At 39.7% G+C, this 18,911-nt stretch overlaps 2 protein-coding genes across 2 annotated transcripts in view; one reads left to right on the top strand and one right to left on the bottom strand.

Moving 5' to 3' along the window:
* The window catches only part of LOC126188632 (dual specificity calcium/calmodulin-dependent 3',5'-cyclic nucleotide phosphodiesterase 1-like), a 590,211-nt gene that overhangs the window by 123,139 nt on the left and 448,161 nt on the right, over nt 1-18,911 (top strand). The gene's annotated exons all lie outside the window — the stretch shown is intronic.
* LOC126188989 (uncharacterized) overlaps nt 8,569-18,911 on the bottom strand; it is a 29,872-nt gene continuing 19,529 nt past the window's right edge. The window contains exons 2-3 of the mRNA XM_049930784.1: nt 10,786-10,911; nt 8,569-8,807 (exon numbers count right to left, since the gene is read on the bottom strand). Of these exons, the coding sequence (XP_049786741.1) occupies nt 8,680-8,807; nt 10,786-10,911 (254 nt within the window). The 3' untranslated portion in view covers nt 8,569-8,679. The remainder of the gene's footprint in view (nt 8,808-10,785; nt 10,912-18,911) is intronic.

Below are 18,911 nucleotides of genomic sequence, written 5' to 3' on the forward strand. Positions count from 1 at the left end.
CACTGGGATAAAAGTCGTATTTGTTAGCTTAAGATTAAAGAGGCTACATCTTGTAAATGTTGAATTAGCTGAACAATAAATAAATAAAGCTTCAGTATCTTGGTAGCGAAAAACATTATGAAAATTACCTGTGCTGTAAAATAACTTCGCGTAATATCGCCTATGAAAATTCTCGTTCTGAATCTTAACCAGCTGCGGCGGCGGAGTACATTGTTGCAGCGTATAAAGTTCCATTCACCTTGTGGTGAATCTCATCTCACCCACGTCTCCATGAAGTTACTGAAATGCAGTTCACAGCCGGAAAAAGCTGTAGAAAAGAAACAACTGTACACCTCGTAACCACTAAAAATTGTATTGTCGAGGGAAGGTTAATAATAGTTAAATGAAAGTACTTATGTGCGTAAAATTTCACTCATATGGTAAGCTTGCATACATCAGTTACTGCCAAGTCTTACTCTAGTTCCACTAAGTCTGGAAAGTCCAGACGCACCATCATTCATAACATAGCCAGTTTATTGTAATTATTAATTATCCTTCACGAAAAGTTTACAAATGGATTGTTTCTTTTAGAATAACTCGCTCAAATGTTACTGTAATCGGCCTGACGCAACAAAAAGTTCACATTCGTAAGTAAGCAGTACACCAAAAGTTCTGAATTCCACACCGTACATTAAATCGAACTCTCTTCCACACATTTCGGCACTTCTCCAACATTTTGGTACCTAAATATCACAATATTAATAACATTTTTATTGGGACATCTATCAATAGGTCTGATCACTATGAAATCCAAGCCGCGACTCTACTCGTCTCTCAACACAAAAGACGTTTCTAGTTCCGAAAATACGCGCAAATATGCTAATTTCTGAATGGCAGGGAAACATCACAGCCAATCGGAAAGCAGCATCAAACCCGCTCAACCCAGCGCATTTATGCAGAACCAGACAAAATTTGTCACTGAATCAGAACCGTAAATTAGCGTAAATAAATTCCCCCTTAACAAAACTTCTTTACCGAAATCATAATCTTATTTCCCCAGTACCATAAACTGCCGAAATAGTTTATAATAAATCCTGCAGTACGAATGACTAACACACACGCCATTCTCGAACATTCCTCACGAGACCAGTTACTTTAATGTATAATATAAAAACTTTACATAAAACATTATTTCACATTCACACCTTCATTCGTTCTCATAGCCAAGCACAATTACAATAGCAGTTAATAAAGAATTAGATAATTAAGCAAACGGAACTGCTGATAAAAATGACAGTACTTTGACTGCAGCTTAATCAGTGACCGTCATCTAGCGACCTCGCCAGACTGCATAGGTACTACATACTATTGGGCATCTGACGCCAGCTGTTCCGATCGTGACATACTGCAGGATTATTCACTGCTGTTATGATCTCAATAGGTATGATGTAAGGCGCTACGACTCACAGTGTAAGGACTATTAAGCATATCAATATTAACGATGTCAGCGTTACTTAGATACCCCGTTCTGTGTCAGTGGTTCACAAATTGGATAAACTTTAAGCTCCCTGATTTACGATTCGTAATTTTCGAAACAAAGGTATACACGCACCATGTGAGTAAAGCATACCGCGCGCGCACATGTGTGGCTATCTCGGCTACCAGACGATCCCGCAGTGCTTTGATATGCATGAGGCGCCGCGGCCTGTGTTAATAAAACAGACAGCCAACAGCGCATTCGTCGGCTATCGCAGCGCGTCCTTTCTTCTGCCCACGTCCCTCTTCCCCCGTTTTGTTTCCGTTTTTTTTCTCATTTCGCCCGCTGCGGAAGCCCCGAGATGAAAACCAACACAGTTCTCTCTGCCCACTCTGTCACTGCATCGGCCATATCAGACCCGAGTCGAGCTGCGCCTGTCCCGGACAATCCCCGGGGAGTGAAAGTGAATTGTGAGCCCCATGCCACAGGAGATGACCCCTGAAAGAGGCCCCATCAGCCGCGGAAACCGCATCAGTGACGGCCGTGTCGGTGACGTGCTGCCAAAGCTGATAAAGCAGACAATTCCGTCCTCCGACTCCATCTCGACCGTAGAAATTGATTGGCCGTCTACGCGATGTGAATTTGGCGCGAGAGAAAAGACAATCACTCGGCGCAATTTCATCGGGAGTCACTGCGGCGACTTGCGTCCTCAGTACTCTGGAGCTAAATGTCATTCTGTGTTTAACGGCATCCTTGTTCCCCCCACCCCTCCCTCCGAACCACCTCGTCCCCAGTTTTAGCGTTACTTCCTTCCGCCACTGTTACTTGAATGCTGTTCACGGTGTAATTTTTTTTTTTTTTTGTCTTTTTCCTATCCAGCATATCTTTCCGGATGATGACATTTCCCTGTTGCGACACAAAAAAATTTTCTTCGGCTTATTAGTGTCAGTTTTAAGATTTTTCCAATAAAAGGAATTGGAATTAAATATGATTCTACACAGTTCGTTAATTCTTATCAAACAACTGCGAATTCTTATAGTCTGTCTTTTACGTCAGCCTTAACGCAGGAAGAACCTCTCAGTAAATGCTCCATCACAGTTTCTGTTCGTGATTAATCTGCTCATTCTGTAAATCAATTGTCGTAGTCGCACTGCGTAGCTCTTTGCTTTAAGATCACTTACGACATTCGTCGTGGCGGTGATCATTAGATCACAATCTAATTTGTGCGATTGGCCCCTTTTGAATTATGCAAACCCTAATGATTCAATTTTCTAAGTTTCAATACAACTCTCATTTTTTCTCCGTGAATTCTATTTCTTTAATCAGTTCATTTTGTTCATGTTTCCTTCGCAGTTTCGTTCTCCGACTGCATTTCTTATCCGTAAATTTTTTCTCTGTACGAGCCTATGCTTAAAATTTCGGAGGAATTTATCTGGGAGCTTTGCAGATCTTTTTCGTTTTTTTTTTTTTTGTTTTACATGTTGAATCATGGGAATGTTTTTACAGGTTATGTTAAAATTATGTAGGTACGTTTTGCTGTTGGGAGTTTTCTGGAAGCGTCCATAAAATTTTAATCTTGTTTCCGAATGTCTGCCGCGAGACTGGATAATTTTCTGATTTTTTTTTTCTTATAACCATCTTCTGACCGTTTTCGCTAGTACTCTTTCTCCAAATTTTGCGTTCGTCTTGATGGATGTTTTCCATGTAGCCTTTATGTGAGCTGTGCTAGTTTCGCTGGCATACATAGCTGGGCATGTGTGGAGAGACGTTCCGTACCACAGTCTGTAAAAACGGAAACCATATAGGATTGCTGTGTTGTCCTCGTTTCTGTCTGTCCGACTGTGCAAAACCGTTTTTATGAGAAACCAGTAACCGCGTCAAGTTAAAATTTATGTCACGTATGAAGGTCTACGGTCGCTTGGAGAAGAAAAATATGAACCTTCTAATTTAATGCAATAAAATTTTGTTAGATATTTTGATGTTAACAAACTCGGTCGTCAAAACATAAAGTGTACTTCTCGTTGACCTAGAATCATGAAATTTGCTAAGAAGCAATATTTCACAGTGCAACCAAAGGAAAAAATCCGACAGTTGTTTATTTGTAGCTATACCACACGAAAAACATTTTTGTCATTTGTTATCAGGCTCTCTGTTCGTCCTTTCGTCTGTTAAGACCCCTTTTTTCTCGGAAAGGCATAGACGCATGCGGTTGAAATTTATATTACGTACGAAGATCTTAGTACCTTGGTGGTATAATAAACGTTAGCTTCCAAATTAACGCAACCAGAAGATACGGCCATTTACGTCACGTATTTTAATGCTCGTAATCTCCCTCACTGAAAGCTATCAGATACTTTCCCTTGACGTAGAATCACTGAATTCGGCCAGAGGAATGGTTTCACAGTACAAGTAAAGGAAAAAAACATCAGGAAATTGGTAATTTGCTATAATATCACACGAGAAAATATTTCTTTTGTCATTTGTTACGCGACTTCATGCTTGAAATTAAAAATAAAATATTTGAAAGTCTTGGAAGCCCCAGGACCGATATCGTGCTATTAGGAAAGTTTATAATAGACAAAATTCGGCGAGGTCCTCGATTCCCGGAATGAATGAGCTGTCGATATACACAATTAAGTTTGTACTGAACCTCAGTGCGCGAGCCCTACTCGCGCCTGGCCAGTTGTTGTTGTTGTTGTTGTTGTAGTAGTAGATGTCGAGAGTTGTTCCTTAAGCCCTCTTGAGTTTCCGTGATGTATTCTCTGTACGTTTTTTCTCCCTATTTGGATTTTATGTATTTATTTTTTTGGCATTTGCGTGATTCATTTTACCCATGAGAAGTATACTGAGTCGTTGTTGCCCTGGATGACTTAATTTACATCTGATATTTAAGTTAATTTAAACAATCTCTGTTTTTACTATATATTATAAACTGAAGTCCTCCACCACATTTTTCTTTCCGTATTTGAAGGCCAATCTCAGGAACCACTGTACGTATTTTGATACGGCTTTCGCTAAAAGCTACACCGTGTCATGATGAAAGTTAATTAAGTAATTTATTACACTACGCCAGACCAGTTGTCCGGACGCAGATACTTAGTGCCATACGTGAGAAGGCCGGACGGATCGCTAGTAATTCATAACTAACTGTAAGACATAAAAGTAATGTGAAACTACAGTAACGTAGACAATAATTGACTGATTTGTTTTAAACTGTAGATTTGTCAGTACGTTAATTCTTCGAAGGTATTCTTGGTCTTGAAACAAGTGGTTTAGATTTGGATATCCGCTCGTCCCAAAAATCTAGCCAGACTGACGCTATCCTCAATCCGTACCTGCAGCAGCATTGTCGTAATGCGATGGGTAGAGCTATTCCAAAAAAATGGTTAAAATGGTTCTGAGCACTATGGGACTTAACATCTATGGTCATCAGTCCCCTAGAACTTAGAACTACTTAAACCTAACTAACCTAAGGACATCACACAACACCCAGTCATCACGAGGCAGAGAAAATCCCTGACCCCGCCGGGAATCGAACCCGGGAACCCGGGCGTGTGGAGCGAGAACGCTACCGCACGACCACGAGCTGCGGACAGAGCTATTCCCTTTTTTATTAATCCTGTATAAAGTATGACACGCTGTCTTTCGGATATTGAGCATCCCAGTATCACGTAGTTGGGACCGACAAGTTAACCTGGGTGACCTTTGCAATATGCAGATACCAATCTTTTCATCCTATGTAGGTGTGTTGGTGACATCCAGCCCCAGACTGATGCGAATTAGTCATGTCTGAGAGAACCTCGAGATTTGAGGTATATGAGGCTCTATTTTCCAAAGCTTCGTCATTTTTTCAAATGCAAGGACAGCCCATCACCTGAAGCTTCGACGACTGATTCACCATCTTATTTTGTCTGAAGCTGGAGCGTCGTTTGGCCCAAAGTAATTGTACATTTTTATGCTGGCGGCCGTGTTTGTGTAAAAGTTCATACGTCTACAATGTCTGATGAATTACTTTTGGGTCCCTTTGCTGATATTTTATTAATACTACGGATATTTTAGCATGTGACCTCGACTGATCTGCAGCAACTGGCATGTTTACCCATTGTCGTTTACATTATGCTAAAATGGCTACAGAAATCCATACTTATTACAAAAATGGATGTGTGCTTGTGCTTTATGAAGCACGTCTCCACCTAAACCACTGGACGGATTTTAACTAAAATTGGTACCAATATCCCTTACTTTCAGGCAACAGTCGCTGTGGAGGAAAGAACCACCTATGATAGTTCAGGAAATGACGTCGTAAACAATGAGATACATGAAAAACTGCCACATTGTTCATAACCTTTAAATTTATTATTTCTTTCTTACTAACGCTATTCGCAACACATTTTGCAAATAGTATCCACATATGCTGTTGAATGTACCTGCAAAATTATAGTATGACACATACATCAGTAGATATGACGTCATAAACGACACACGTGAAAAAATGCAGCATCATGTACGAAGTTATAATACACTTATTCATTACTACTAAGACACTCCTTCAATTGAGTGAACTTAAAAAAATCCGTGACATCTGGCAGCACCTTTGACGGCTTTCAATTGTGAAACGCAAATCGCTGTAGGCGAAAAAAGTCGCCGCATATAGAGCTATGATGGGGGTTGCCACAGAGACGCTCGCCTTGTATACAAGTGAAGTAGCTGCACCCATCGTGCTGAAACTGTCCGGGATGTTAGACGACAAACACAATTAATTTTTTGTTTCCGTTTCTAATAGAAAGCTGGTAAAATGAATATCCGGGAATGACAGATTTGTTATTTAGAATGTATGAAACGAAAAATTAAACGAAAATTAACACCTAAAAGTTCATGGAACTTACATGATTCTGATTCGTGTTGTTGTACCATTGTCTGCTGTGCTCAAGTCACAATTAGTTTTGCCTAAGTTCATCCTTAACACAGAAAGAAGTTTTTAAGTTTCTGCCTCTTTCAGTTCTCCTACTGTAAAGACAGTCTGTTTCCATTGCACACCTCTTACTTGCCTGTCATATCTTTGGTGCTTGCAGACTGGGTGGCGCAACCTGTTTTGTTTAGCGATACGTCAGCCACATGTACCTGGTGCAGTCTATTAATATTTTCTCTTTCAGTTTTTTTTTTTTCCTGTTATACCGTTTATATCAACAATTGAGATATGGCAAGCATTTTGTTCGTGTGTGTGTGTGTGTGTGTGTGTGTGTGTGTGTGTGTGTGCGTGCGTGCGTGCGTGCGTGAGAGAGAGAGTGAGAGAGAGAGAGAGAGAGAGAGAGAGTGAGCGAGCCAGCGCACGCATTTTATTGATTGATCGATAGATAGATGTTTGTGCCTGTGTTTCAGACGAGAAGTTTCAGTGTTCTCGATAACGTTTTATTTTTTTCTGCAATTTAGTAACATTTTCGTTCATTTTAATCACGTTCGTTTCAACTGACTATAGTATAGTCACTAAAGGCCTTATTGTCGTTCGCCTAAAACAATTCTATAAAAATATGGCATTTCAGTCTTTGATCGCTATTTTTAATAAAAATAGCGATCAAAGACTGAAATGCCATATTTTTATTTAATGAACGATCACGGAAATTCCATTAAGACAATCATGTCTAGTTTTGATAAAACAATTCTGTTTTCATCAATCTCCTCTCTTTACCACTGCACATCGTGGACGCTGGTACGTGTTGACATATAAATCTGGATACTTGTGTGTGAGGGGAGAGGGAGGAGAGAAAAGAATGCAAGTACATTCTGTTTCAAAATGTTAGGGAAAACGTGACTGAAAGGAGGGATCAGTTGATAGGACACCTCGTGATGCGATAAGGAATTGTAAGTTTGATAACGGAGTGTAATTTGTGTGTTGGTGGTGGCGGAGGAGGAGGTAAAAATTGTAGAAGGAGACCTAGACATAAATACAGTTAGTAGGTTAAACGGGATGTAGGTTGCAGTAGCTATTCGGAGATGAAGAGGCTAGTACGGGATAGACTGCTGTGGAGATTTTCATTACATCAGTCTGCAACTGAACACTGCACCACAAATAACAATAACAACAACATCGATACGAAAATAATAGTGTAGGTCATGGGTCCCTAAGCTTACACACTATTTAATCTAACTTAACTTACGCTAAGGACGACATACACACCCATGCCCGAGGGAGGACTCGAACCTCCGACAGGGGGAACCGCGCGGACCGTGACAAGACGCCCAAGACCGCATGGCTACCCCGCGCGGCCTCCGAACAGTGGCCTGCAGAGTAAGTAAGTAGATGTAGATTTACATGCTGCGTTGGTAAAACCGCCTTCCAATTCTTTGTATGTGACATCAGTATTCTGGACACTTTCTTCGTCACTACTTAGAAGTCAAACTTGTATTACAACTTACGTTTTTCAGTATATTTGAAATAAACACACACTTTCAGTCAGTCATCTGCAGCTACTACTCTGTAGCTGTGTGTCTGCCACTCTGTTTATTGTTCTATATCATATTTTTGTTCCATTTTTCTATTGGATTTAAGTACCAGTGGTACTGAGGCTGACTGTTAAAATACTGATAGTCAGGCAATATATTACTTGTTTGTCGAAATGGAAATCTATTTCTTAACAATTGTATTTTTTAAATTTATTTTAATGTTTATCTCACGTATGTGTAGTCGACTCCAAGATAATATTGCCTTACCTTCCAGTACTTGGGCATCATCAATCGAAAACTGCCGTTCCATCACGTTACAGTAACAGTACTTACGGGATTCGATTTATGCACCATGCCTAACTGGTAACTGAGAATGAGACAGTATTGACTTGGAATCTTTTGTACATACATGGGACAAACATTAAAATTAAATGAAAAATGCAGCTATAAGAGAATATGTTTCTATTAGAATAAACAGACGACAGCTGAAAGTTCTGTGGATATTGAGTACGCAGCCGATTCCAGGAAACTAGAGGTATACTCATTCAGAAAAACAATAGAATGGATTCTTGATGGAAGATATGAATGCGGTATTTTTGAACAAATAAAACGCTCTATAACTCTGTACGCAGTTATCTACTTCATTTTCCGAATTCCCAGACACCACTAAATAGATTAGGGAGACGAGTGTCACACAGGAAACATACGTTCAAGGTACGACATGTTTTATTTTAGAATGTGAAAGATACATTGCACACGCAGGTTACAGCTGTAAGAGTGGATCAGGGCAGACAGCGACACCTGTCGTTGACGCAGCTGGCCCTGGAGTAGTTGAGCAGCTTCATGCAGAAACCACGGCAGGGAGATGGGTGGCCGTCGCTGGCAGAACACGGCTCATTCGTGTCCACGGCTGTTGACAGACACAGAAAAACCAGCATCACGATCGTGTTGTTGACTGTCTGTTTACACTGGGCTATGTGTTTTATGTATGTGAGAGCAAGGTAGGCAGGTAAGCTACATTTTAATGTTTGTATGGGGGATAACGGAACCAATGACTTCACGGCTCTAGGACTTTCACGCTAACAATTTAACTACCGGTATTTTGTTGAAATATTTAATTTGTTTTATAGTTAACTGTGGTCGGAAACCTTCTAATGATCAAAGGCGATTTTTTAAATAGCATCTTTGAAGGGATCATCAAGAAACCACTGGAACAATGGGTGGAAGACTGGTAGTCTCTGCAGGGGGTGGTCATGTAGTGCGCTATACATTTGCGTAGATCCCATACAGTGGAATGGTAAACAAACATACCACACATATTTCAATGTGATACTGGTCCTGGAAACAGCAAAGATCAAGTTCTTCAGATTGTCGCCAGACTTACTTGCGGCGGTGGTACTAGAGATCTGAGAGTTCACATATAATCTACAGCTGAGATACTTGGTAAACTTTAGTTTAACTTTGATTAACACCTGGGTCATACAGGGAGAGAGAGAGTCACCGGTTTTGTTCAACATAGCGCTGGATGAAGTGATCAGACAGCGCAAAGCAATAAACGTGGAAATGGATACATCAAAGACGCAAGCCGGAGACAAAAATTCAATAGAGTCCAAGCGGACTGCCTAGACTTTGTGGGGAGCATAACGATAGTGAGGCAGAAACAGATACAAAGAAACAATTCGACAACCTAAGAAAATAGCCAGGAGAGTGGAACTGAGGATCGCCTATAATAGGACAACACCAGAAGACACCTATCAAAAGGTGGACAAATACAAATACCTGCGAGAACTTAAAACAGTAATAAACAAGAGCAATGAGGGAAAAATAAACAAGATGACGAAGATGAGGTCAGCCTTCTGTAGGACCAAAGATACATGCAATAAAAAAAATATTTCTACGGATGCAAAGATAATACACTACAAGAGAACAGCTAGCAATGCGGTACTATAACCGGCGTAGACGATAATACTAGAAAGAAATGGTGCGGACCAACTAGAGAAAGAAGAGAGAAAACTACTGGGTCCTGAGCACGAAGATAATATCAGGAGAAATCAGCAAGTTTTGCGGGGCGTGTTATCAGGATTAATATGGATAGAATGACAAAAAATGGTATAGGAACCAACGGCTAGGGCAAGAGGAAAGACAGGACCAAGTGATCTGTTGCACTCCAGAATGAGTGGTGCGAACTCGCAAACAAAGTGTAAGTGAAAGAATTCCATAACAGAGAAGGATACGGGAAAAGGTAGAGCGTCACCAGTGCAACAGACATGAGAAGGGAGTGCTGAAGACCTTGAAAGAAAAGCCCGAGAGAAAAAAAGAAAGGATAAACAGCTTCTGCGGGAGAAGAAGAAAACTACTGGGTTACACGTGGTCCTACAAAGGCGTGGCCGAGCGGTTCTAGGCGCTTCATTCTGGAACCGCGCGACCGCTACGGTCGCAGGTTCGAATCCTGCCTCGGGCATGGATGTGTGTGATGTCCTTAGGTTAGTTAGGTTTAAGTAGTTCTAAGTTCTAGGGGACTGATGACCTCAGATGTTAAGTCCCATAGTGCTCAGAGCCATTTGAACCATTTGAGCCTACAAAGGCCGTAACGAAAGAAGAAGAAGAAGAAGAAGAAGAAGAAGAGAAAGGAGGGGGAGGAAGAGGAGATACTCTTGTTTTTAAGACTTGTATGCGTTTTCTTTGTACGGGACATCATCAACATAGCAATTGTTGTACAAGTACTTTATGGCATACTCACCATGTAGATCTATGAATGAATTAATGCGTTTGGCAAAGAGATAGCTTGAGTTTGCGGTACTGTGAGTGTACAAGTATTTTTCATACGCTGGAGATGGCTTTATGACTGTAAAAGTTGAAAGCTAGGGGAAAAAACGTTCTCGACTGACCGTCCGTGTTGCATCGGCACTCCCTGTTGACGCAGCGCGCCAGTTCGAAGCCTCTTCGTGCACACGGTTCGATGCACACGGGTGGGAAGCCGTCGTCGTTCTCGCAGGCGACATTAGTGCTGAACGCTGAAACATCGAGAGATATCATTCATTCACACACACACAAACTTTTTCTCAGGCTACGTTATTTCAGCACGAAAGAGACTAAAAACTAATGACTGAAATACTCCTGTACTTCAGCCGGCCGGAGTGGCCGAGCGGTTCTAGGCGCTGCAGTCTGGAACCGCGTGACCGCTACGGTCGCAGGTTAGAATCCTGCCTCGGTCATGGATGTGTGTGATGTCCTTAGGTTAGTTAGGTTTAAGTAGTTCTAAGTTCTAGGGGACTGATGACCTCAGAAGTTAAGTCCCATAGTGCTCAGAGCCATTTGAACCATTTGAACCTCCTGTACTCCGACCTACCCACTTAAAAGAAGCAGTGAAAAATGAAAAAATGTTTATCTAGCAAGATATTCTGCAGTTTGTTCTCGCCATCTCGTATTAGAATCACACTGAGAACGTCCTGCGTGTAGCAGACACTTCAAATATTAACAGTGTGATTCCGAACTCCTCAGATATTGTTCGGGTACATTTTCTGAGTATTTTAGTATAAGCAGTCTGTGGTCCCCAACGGCTCATTATGGAGTAATTTTATTCCAATCATTTTATTTTGAAACTCTTCCATCGGTCCGTGTTAGCGTAAAAACACAAATATGCGAATGTTATTTCACCTTAAAGCAAAACACAGCAGACCACACCCCAGCAAAAAAAAGAAACAGATGGTACACACCATCATAAATAATAATATAGCATATAGAATTAGAAACATATCGGAAAAGCAAGGCATCCGAATAACATTCAGAACAAACAATACAGTTCAACAAAGGCTCAGACAAAAGAACGTCAGACAAATTCAGCTCTGAAGGAATATACCAACTGACATGTAAGTCTTGTCAAGCCCGATGCATAGACAAACAAGCAGAAACTTCAGAATAAGCTACACAAAGCACATGAGAACTCTGAAGAGTGACAGCTCACAATCCACTTTCGCAGAACATCTAATGAATAAAAACCACCACCACACTAATATCGAAACTGATCTACACATACTGAAACATAGCAACAGTTTACACCGAAAACCAACAACAGGTGAAAATTATTACATATAAAAGGCTATAGTGGGACACTTTTCAACAACACGGTCTTTAAACGCTGTAAGAGAACTGATACTTCATATCCGTCACACAAACTGACATAAATAAGACACAAGAGTCGTCGTAATTCCCACTACCTCGAGTATGCTATTCATTCTCGCGATAAAGGAGAACTGCTAGATGGCGTAATGTTCTGAATTACAACCAACTTACAAAAGTTATGTTTTTTGTGTTTAAAAGCAACGGCGAACCAACGAACGTGAGCATATGACAAGTTTCGTAACATACTAACGGTATCCACACAGGGTACTTCGTATTAGCCACACTACCGCAATTCCCAATAGTGTAAAACTGACTATATAAATTCACTTTTTCATATTTGTCAATAACAGCCGTTCATATAGCTGCAGATGACAAGCTGTATGCTGAAGAAACGGCAACAGAAACACGGAAAATATCCCAAAAATAACTGTGACTTAAAGTAAATTAGGTGGTATGAAACTATTTACAGAATACAATATTTGGAACCAAACGGTTTACACGTAATAATGTTTTATGATGTTTGTAACGATGCTAATTTTGGAGTTTTTAGAATAAAGAAAACCCAATGGTGATGGCGGTATTGTCGTTGAAACTAGGTTGTAAAAGAAAATAAATTTAAAAGAGTGTTTTGAATTAAGGCGAACAAAAATCCCATATCGGTAATTTTATTTCGTTTGGTTTCTTACCACCTCTCTATCTATGTATCTATATTACTTTGCAAATGTATGTAAGTGCAAAAGCGAACGCTATGCGCAGAGTGTCTTCTTCGAAAACAACTTGTTCCGTTCACTCAGTATATTTGTTATTTGAAAAACTACTTCCCTCACGTCCAGTTCTGAATGTTTGGCATGGGCAGCTCAACTCGTGTACAGTTGGCCGACGCACACCTCACGTATAGGTTCGCTGATGCGATGGGAAAGCGGCACGACGAAGCTGTACTGAGCTGTTCATCAGTGACGACAACCACATCACAGCATATTCACATCCGTACTTGGCCGCCTACGACAAACCGGATCATTCCGTGTTAGAATGATTGCATATTAAAGGCCTTTTCGCTGTTGTGAAGACTTTTTCACATAAAGAAAGGTAATTGGTGTAACACGCCGTTATGCTCTGTAAAAAGCCACTGGAGACAATTAAAATCTTAATGATTGTACTATTTTATAACAAAATACCATTCCGAGGTGTTCAATTCTACCCTTACATCAAAATACTCAAAAAAATTTCTGGAAGCATAATGAATGAAAACGAACAAGACACTGTAACATTTATTAATTTTACAAATCGGTTTTCGACTGTTACGTCTTCAACTGGTTCAAAGACGAATACGTCCATTTCCCCAAGTCTAGTGCTGAATGTTTCCTCACTGCCCACTTCTAACTGTAGATACTGTTCATTATCCTATCCAGACCATGTTGTAAATTACATCTCCTACTCACATATCCCATTTTTCCCATTAAACCATTTACTGTGGTTTCATTTGTCCCGTAATTTTTTACTTTGCATAATCGCAGTTATTTCACTTAGCTGACCTGTATATCTTACCTCTTTCTAATATTTGACCTGTTAAAGATATGGTTATTTGTTCAGCTAATCTTTGCAACATGTCACCAAAGTACATCGTTCAATTTATTTTCTTCTCACAACAATTATTGTAATTTGTTATATAGTTCGTTATTTAATGTTTCAAGTACTTTGTCTAAGTTCGTAAGTTCAATGATTTTGCATAATATTTTTACTGAAACAATTCGTCTCGTTTTAGTCCTAAACCAAACATTAGGAATTGTCTACTTTGGAAATCGAGGTACTCTATAATGCACTAATTTAAAATCTTTGATCTTACAAAATTTCAGAACCACATATCTATCTTGGTTCCTGATTATGGCATAACAGACGAAAACCGGTTTGTAAAAATAATGAATACTGAAGAATATTACACCAGCGTCATGTGTGTTTTCATTCATAATGTATAAAATATTCTACTAACAACCGATGAAACAGTAAGTCATTGCAATTCGTGGAAACCTGCGCATGTCGTCTTGAAACAACATACAACGAGTTTCCTACTTGTCATCTTCAGGACCCGATAGAGTTTCAACAATGTTTAAGGCTGGTTCTCCCTCATATGCGGAAGAGGAGATTGTGGGGTGGCGAAAGAAATCCAAGGTGGGATTGGCTAAAGTAGAGTTAAGGAAGAGCGACAGCGAAATCGTCAAGAGATCAGGGAGCAGACATTATAGGCTTGCATTCTGTAGTATTACTAAATAACATAAATGGATGTTTTGGTGTATCTAAAGCTAGAAGCGTCCTCCACTGCATCTGATAGGTCAGCGTAGATGTCTACCGTGCATATGACCCGAGTTCGATTCCCGGTACTGCGAAGAGAAGACTGGTACGGGGTGCTTTCGGCCTCCTGATGTCAACTAAGGCGCTACTTGACTTAGATATAGCGCCTCAGTCGGCAACACTGCTGGGAGAGTAGTGTGCTGACCCCTTATATTTGCACGATGCCACATGGCAAGGAATGACAAGGCGGTCGACGACCCTTGGGGCCTCGAGGCCTAGACGAGGAATTCGTTTATAGCCAGAAGCAGGACAATGTAAACTGTTTGGCAAAAACATGGTTGAAAGTTACATCCAGTCAACGTGATTTAAATTTACTCTAGTTTCCCTAAATCCATTCAGGCGGAAGCCAAGATGGCTTCACAAACAAGACGAGAGACAATTTACTTTCTCCATCCTTGTACTAATATCCTCGATGTAATGAGGTATTTCGATCCTACACTATCTTTAGCAGTACGCTATGACAGATGCTTCCGAACTGCTTGAAGGCGTACCGATGGCTACTGCGAGCATAGTATCTCAGTTGTACATAACAATGTGCCGGCCGGAGTGGCCGAGCGTTTCTAGGCGCTACAGTCTGGAATCGCGCGACCTCTGCGGTCGCAGGTTCGAATCCTGCCTCGGGCATGGATGTGTGTGATGTCCCTAGGTTAGTTAGGCTTAAGTAGTTCTAAGTCCTAGGGGACTGATGACCTCAGAAGTTAAGTTCTATACTGCTCAGAGCCATTTCAACCATTTTGAGCCATTTATAACAATGTGAACCTATGTCGATATATAAAAATTCTTACGCTTAATTCAGCTGTAGTGTGCGGCCCTCTGCCATTCATCCGCGCCTCGTTTGTTTGAAGGTAAGTTGTGGGTACACCAGCCGGAAAACAAGCGAGTAAAAGAAGTTAGGAATATTACGTTTTTAAAAGCAGAATGGAAACCGAGAGGAATTATTTATAAAGAGAAAAGGAAGTGCTCATAATAAATGGTCTATTTAGGTAATTGCAGCGTAATAGAGGAGGGAGGTGCGCAACTGAAACTGAAAAATTTTAATAATGTGGTAATGCTGGCTCGTCGTATATGTGGAAAACGTTTCACGTAATTGTAAGAGAAATAGATTCACAAAATCTGAAGCTGTGTTAAATACTGTTAGAGCTACTCGAACGCCTATAACAAGGTTTCCTGTAGTTCTTTTTTATGAAAGTAAATAACTTAATTATTTCCATAGAAACGAATGCTAGAGTAAACATTTGTTTTAACAAAAATAAGAATGTATTCTTCGATGACGATTAAAAAACGTACAGTATGTAATTTCTATCAAAACATATATTACGAATGTGGATTGTTAGTAATATTATAACAACTGCGCTCTTTGATCATAGTTTTGCGTGAGAATATGGAGAAGTGTGACTTCGTATCGGGTTATAACTATAACAAAAACTAAGTAAAAATAAAAAGTACGTTCTGCAGAGCGGTTGTAGTGTTGAGTACCTGTCTCTTTCTTTCACTGAAATTGTGTCATCGGCAGAGAGAAGAGTGAATGAAAATATAGCAGAACGGCTTGTCATAAATACTAAGGCTTTGAACGCTACCTGTGTCATTCAGAATTTTGTAAATAAGAATGTATGTATATATGCGTTGGGCAGAATACGGTATTCGCACAGCCATACTTTTCACTTTTTTTATTTGTGTAACATTTAATACAGAATTCTTATTATTTCTTTCAAAGACCATAGGAATGTCATATTCAAGTGGCCAAAAAAGTTAAACATATTCAACAGAAAATTTAATGACTAAGGAGAAACAAGAGTTCTTTTTCTCGTGTCTTTGTCCAGCACCGGAGCAGATTCGGCATGGTTACTGTGGATTTGGCATAGTTTAGGGAGTGACCGGATACACTTCCTGTCGCCAATGTGTTAAAGAGAAACTATTATTACGAATGGAAGATAATTACATTCACACACTCTGCATTGTTAAGCTCTAGGATTTCGTACGGAGTCTTTTTGCTTCTCTTTTACTTGAAGGCATCGAATCAATCATTTTAACACACTGGAGGTATGAATTAAGAAACGCCTTCAGACACAACTTTTCGTGTTTTATGAAGTACACGTTGCATTTCGGACCCTGTGGGTCCGTCATCAGGAGTAATTTGTCTTAATACATTCTTTATTTTTCCTCTTGAATGAGGTGAAATGCATATAACTGTCACGAAAAGGTTTAATGTTAGGTACTGAATTTTGTAATTCAAACGCGGAAATATGTGCGAAATAGTGAGGAAGATGAACAGTTTAAACTTACCACATAATCCACGAACAGCGTTTTCAACGTTTTAGCACCATCAAACATTCTTTTCTCTATCGTTTTCGTACGTGTCACTTCGTTCAAGAGGCACATTTGCACAAGCATCGTTGTAAACACTTCACAGATGTTTTTGTACGTAGTGTTGTCAAAGATGCATTTATTCGTAGTGCTAAAGACATAATTATTAAACGATTGACATATGCAGGAAATAACTTTAGAATAGGTCTTTAAATTACTGAAATAACTATGGCTTGCGAAGTCTGTTTGTTCATTTTACATAAATTCTGTTTTTTACGTATATCTCCAGTTGTTCCACCAGATTCATAAATAACTTATTTCACGACGAGCCCTTCATTTATCGTTTTTGTTCTCTAGTGAGACTACAAATTTTCTGCTGGATTGAGTTTTGGTGGTTGAAGAGAGATTCATTGCAAGGCAACCATTCCTGGTTTTTACGTGCTTTATGTTTACAGCCTTCAATTTACTGGAATAAAATCTGTTTCTCGTCTCCAAGCTACTATACACTTTTTCAAATCATATTTCCTAAAATATTTATACAACAGTCTGCATTTAAAATCACTTCCCCAAAGACTAGTTCAGCATCCCCCAGATGGCTCTGCAGCTACAAAACCCACTGGCAATCATCGGAACCAAATACATTGTGTTTTAACCGAAATATCTAGTTTTATTTATGATTGTTCGGGCGAATTCTAATTGGAGATTTCTATTGCTATCAAAAGAGCTCCATACTAAATATTATAAGCAGAAGAAAATCTGATAATGTAGACACTATGAATACTTCTCAGCACATAATTATTTTTCTTTGTATAGAAAATAGTTTTTTAATTTTTTTACTATTTGGAGATGAGCATCTTTTGATGTATATTGAGTTAAATGTAACATAAAAATAAGTGGAAAACCATGAGCGTACGGTGCGAGTAAATTTTTTAAATTCTTAGCAACCGTCGTAGCTTAGAGAGACTTGGTAGCCCGTGAAGAGAACTTAAGCAGTTATTCAGGATGTAGCGAATGTGTAGATTATACAATCTTCTTGCAGGTTGCGTTGTGAGACAGTTTTCAGCTAAGTTCTGGAAACAGTATATAAAACAAAACGATCACAGGCGCAGTTAATTCACTACAAATGGCTTACAGTGTTTCATGTATGCTACTCCAAGTATTAAAACATATTCATAGGCTCTTCTAGTTCACAGAAATTCTTCCACTTCAGAGATAATTATTCTTTGTAGATAGCATAATAATCGTTGGCATTGGTCAGATGTCTTTCAACTTTGCGAAATGTGTATAGTGTCTGATTACCATGTAGCTGTCAATAGAGCCCAAACCAACAGTTTTGTTCCGCTGTCGCCTACTTGAATGATGTGAATAGACCCGGCTGCAAATGGACAAATGTGCGTGTGGACGGAAATTGTTACCCGGTAAGTAGCCGTTTTAAACTAACCAATTTCCGTTAGGTGAAAGGCTTCACAGTGTAGGCAGGCAATGCAGATCTACTGTATCTTGGTTGACAAATGGAGCTTGAAACGTAAACATGGGTAAGGAGTTTCGAAGCTTTCTACTCCAAAATTGATACCATACTTACGTAGGCCTGTTTGGTCGGATACTCGTATGTGATTTTTCAGATACTTGTTATTGTCGTAGAGATGATCTTTATTTTGAGCATTCTTCCACCACTAAGTCCTAAAATACCCTCATAGGCACTGAATATGAATTAATGGACTATAAACTGATTATTTTCTCACTTAATAAAATGTATTTGCGGGTTTCGCGTTCAGGCGAATGCATAACGTACGGACTTCGTACATCAATCGAAACTCACATTCCCAGTGATATTAAAACGTAAGAAACATCTGTTAATTATATTTTGGGGAAAGTTTTTTTTACTTTTAGAACGAGTAACAGTAAATATTCTTTAATTGCAACTGCATTTAGATATTTCTGTGTGTGTGTGTGTGTGTGTGTGTGTGTGTGTGTGTGTGTGTGTGTGTGTGTGTGTGGTGTGTGTGACTGCAGTCTTAAATATCTTAAGTTTAGGCCGTTTATGTGGGTATAAACACAACTAGACACTTCCTTAAATTTTTGTACGACTTCTTTTCTGTACCATTAACTAACCTTCTCCCATGTAGAAGTACAACCGTTTGGATGACGTCTTGGCTTTAAAAATTTTTGGCTCAATTTGAACGGACTGACTCTTTGTGCAATGAAAGCGAAACTGGCATATCAGATCAAGCACGAAGTTGTC

This window comes from Schistocerca cancellata, chromosome 5, assembly GCF_023864275.1.
Source record: "Schistocerca cancellata isolate TAMUIC-IGC-003103 chromosome 5, iqSchCanc2.1, whole genome shotgun sequence".
Lineage (NCBI taxonomy): Eukaryota > Metazoa > Arthropoda > Insecta > Orthoptera > Acrididae > Schistocerca > Schistocerca cancellata.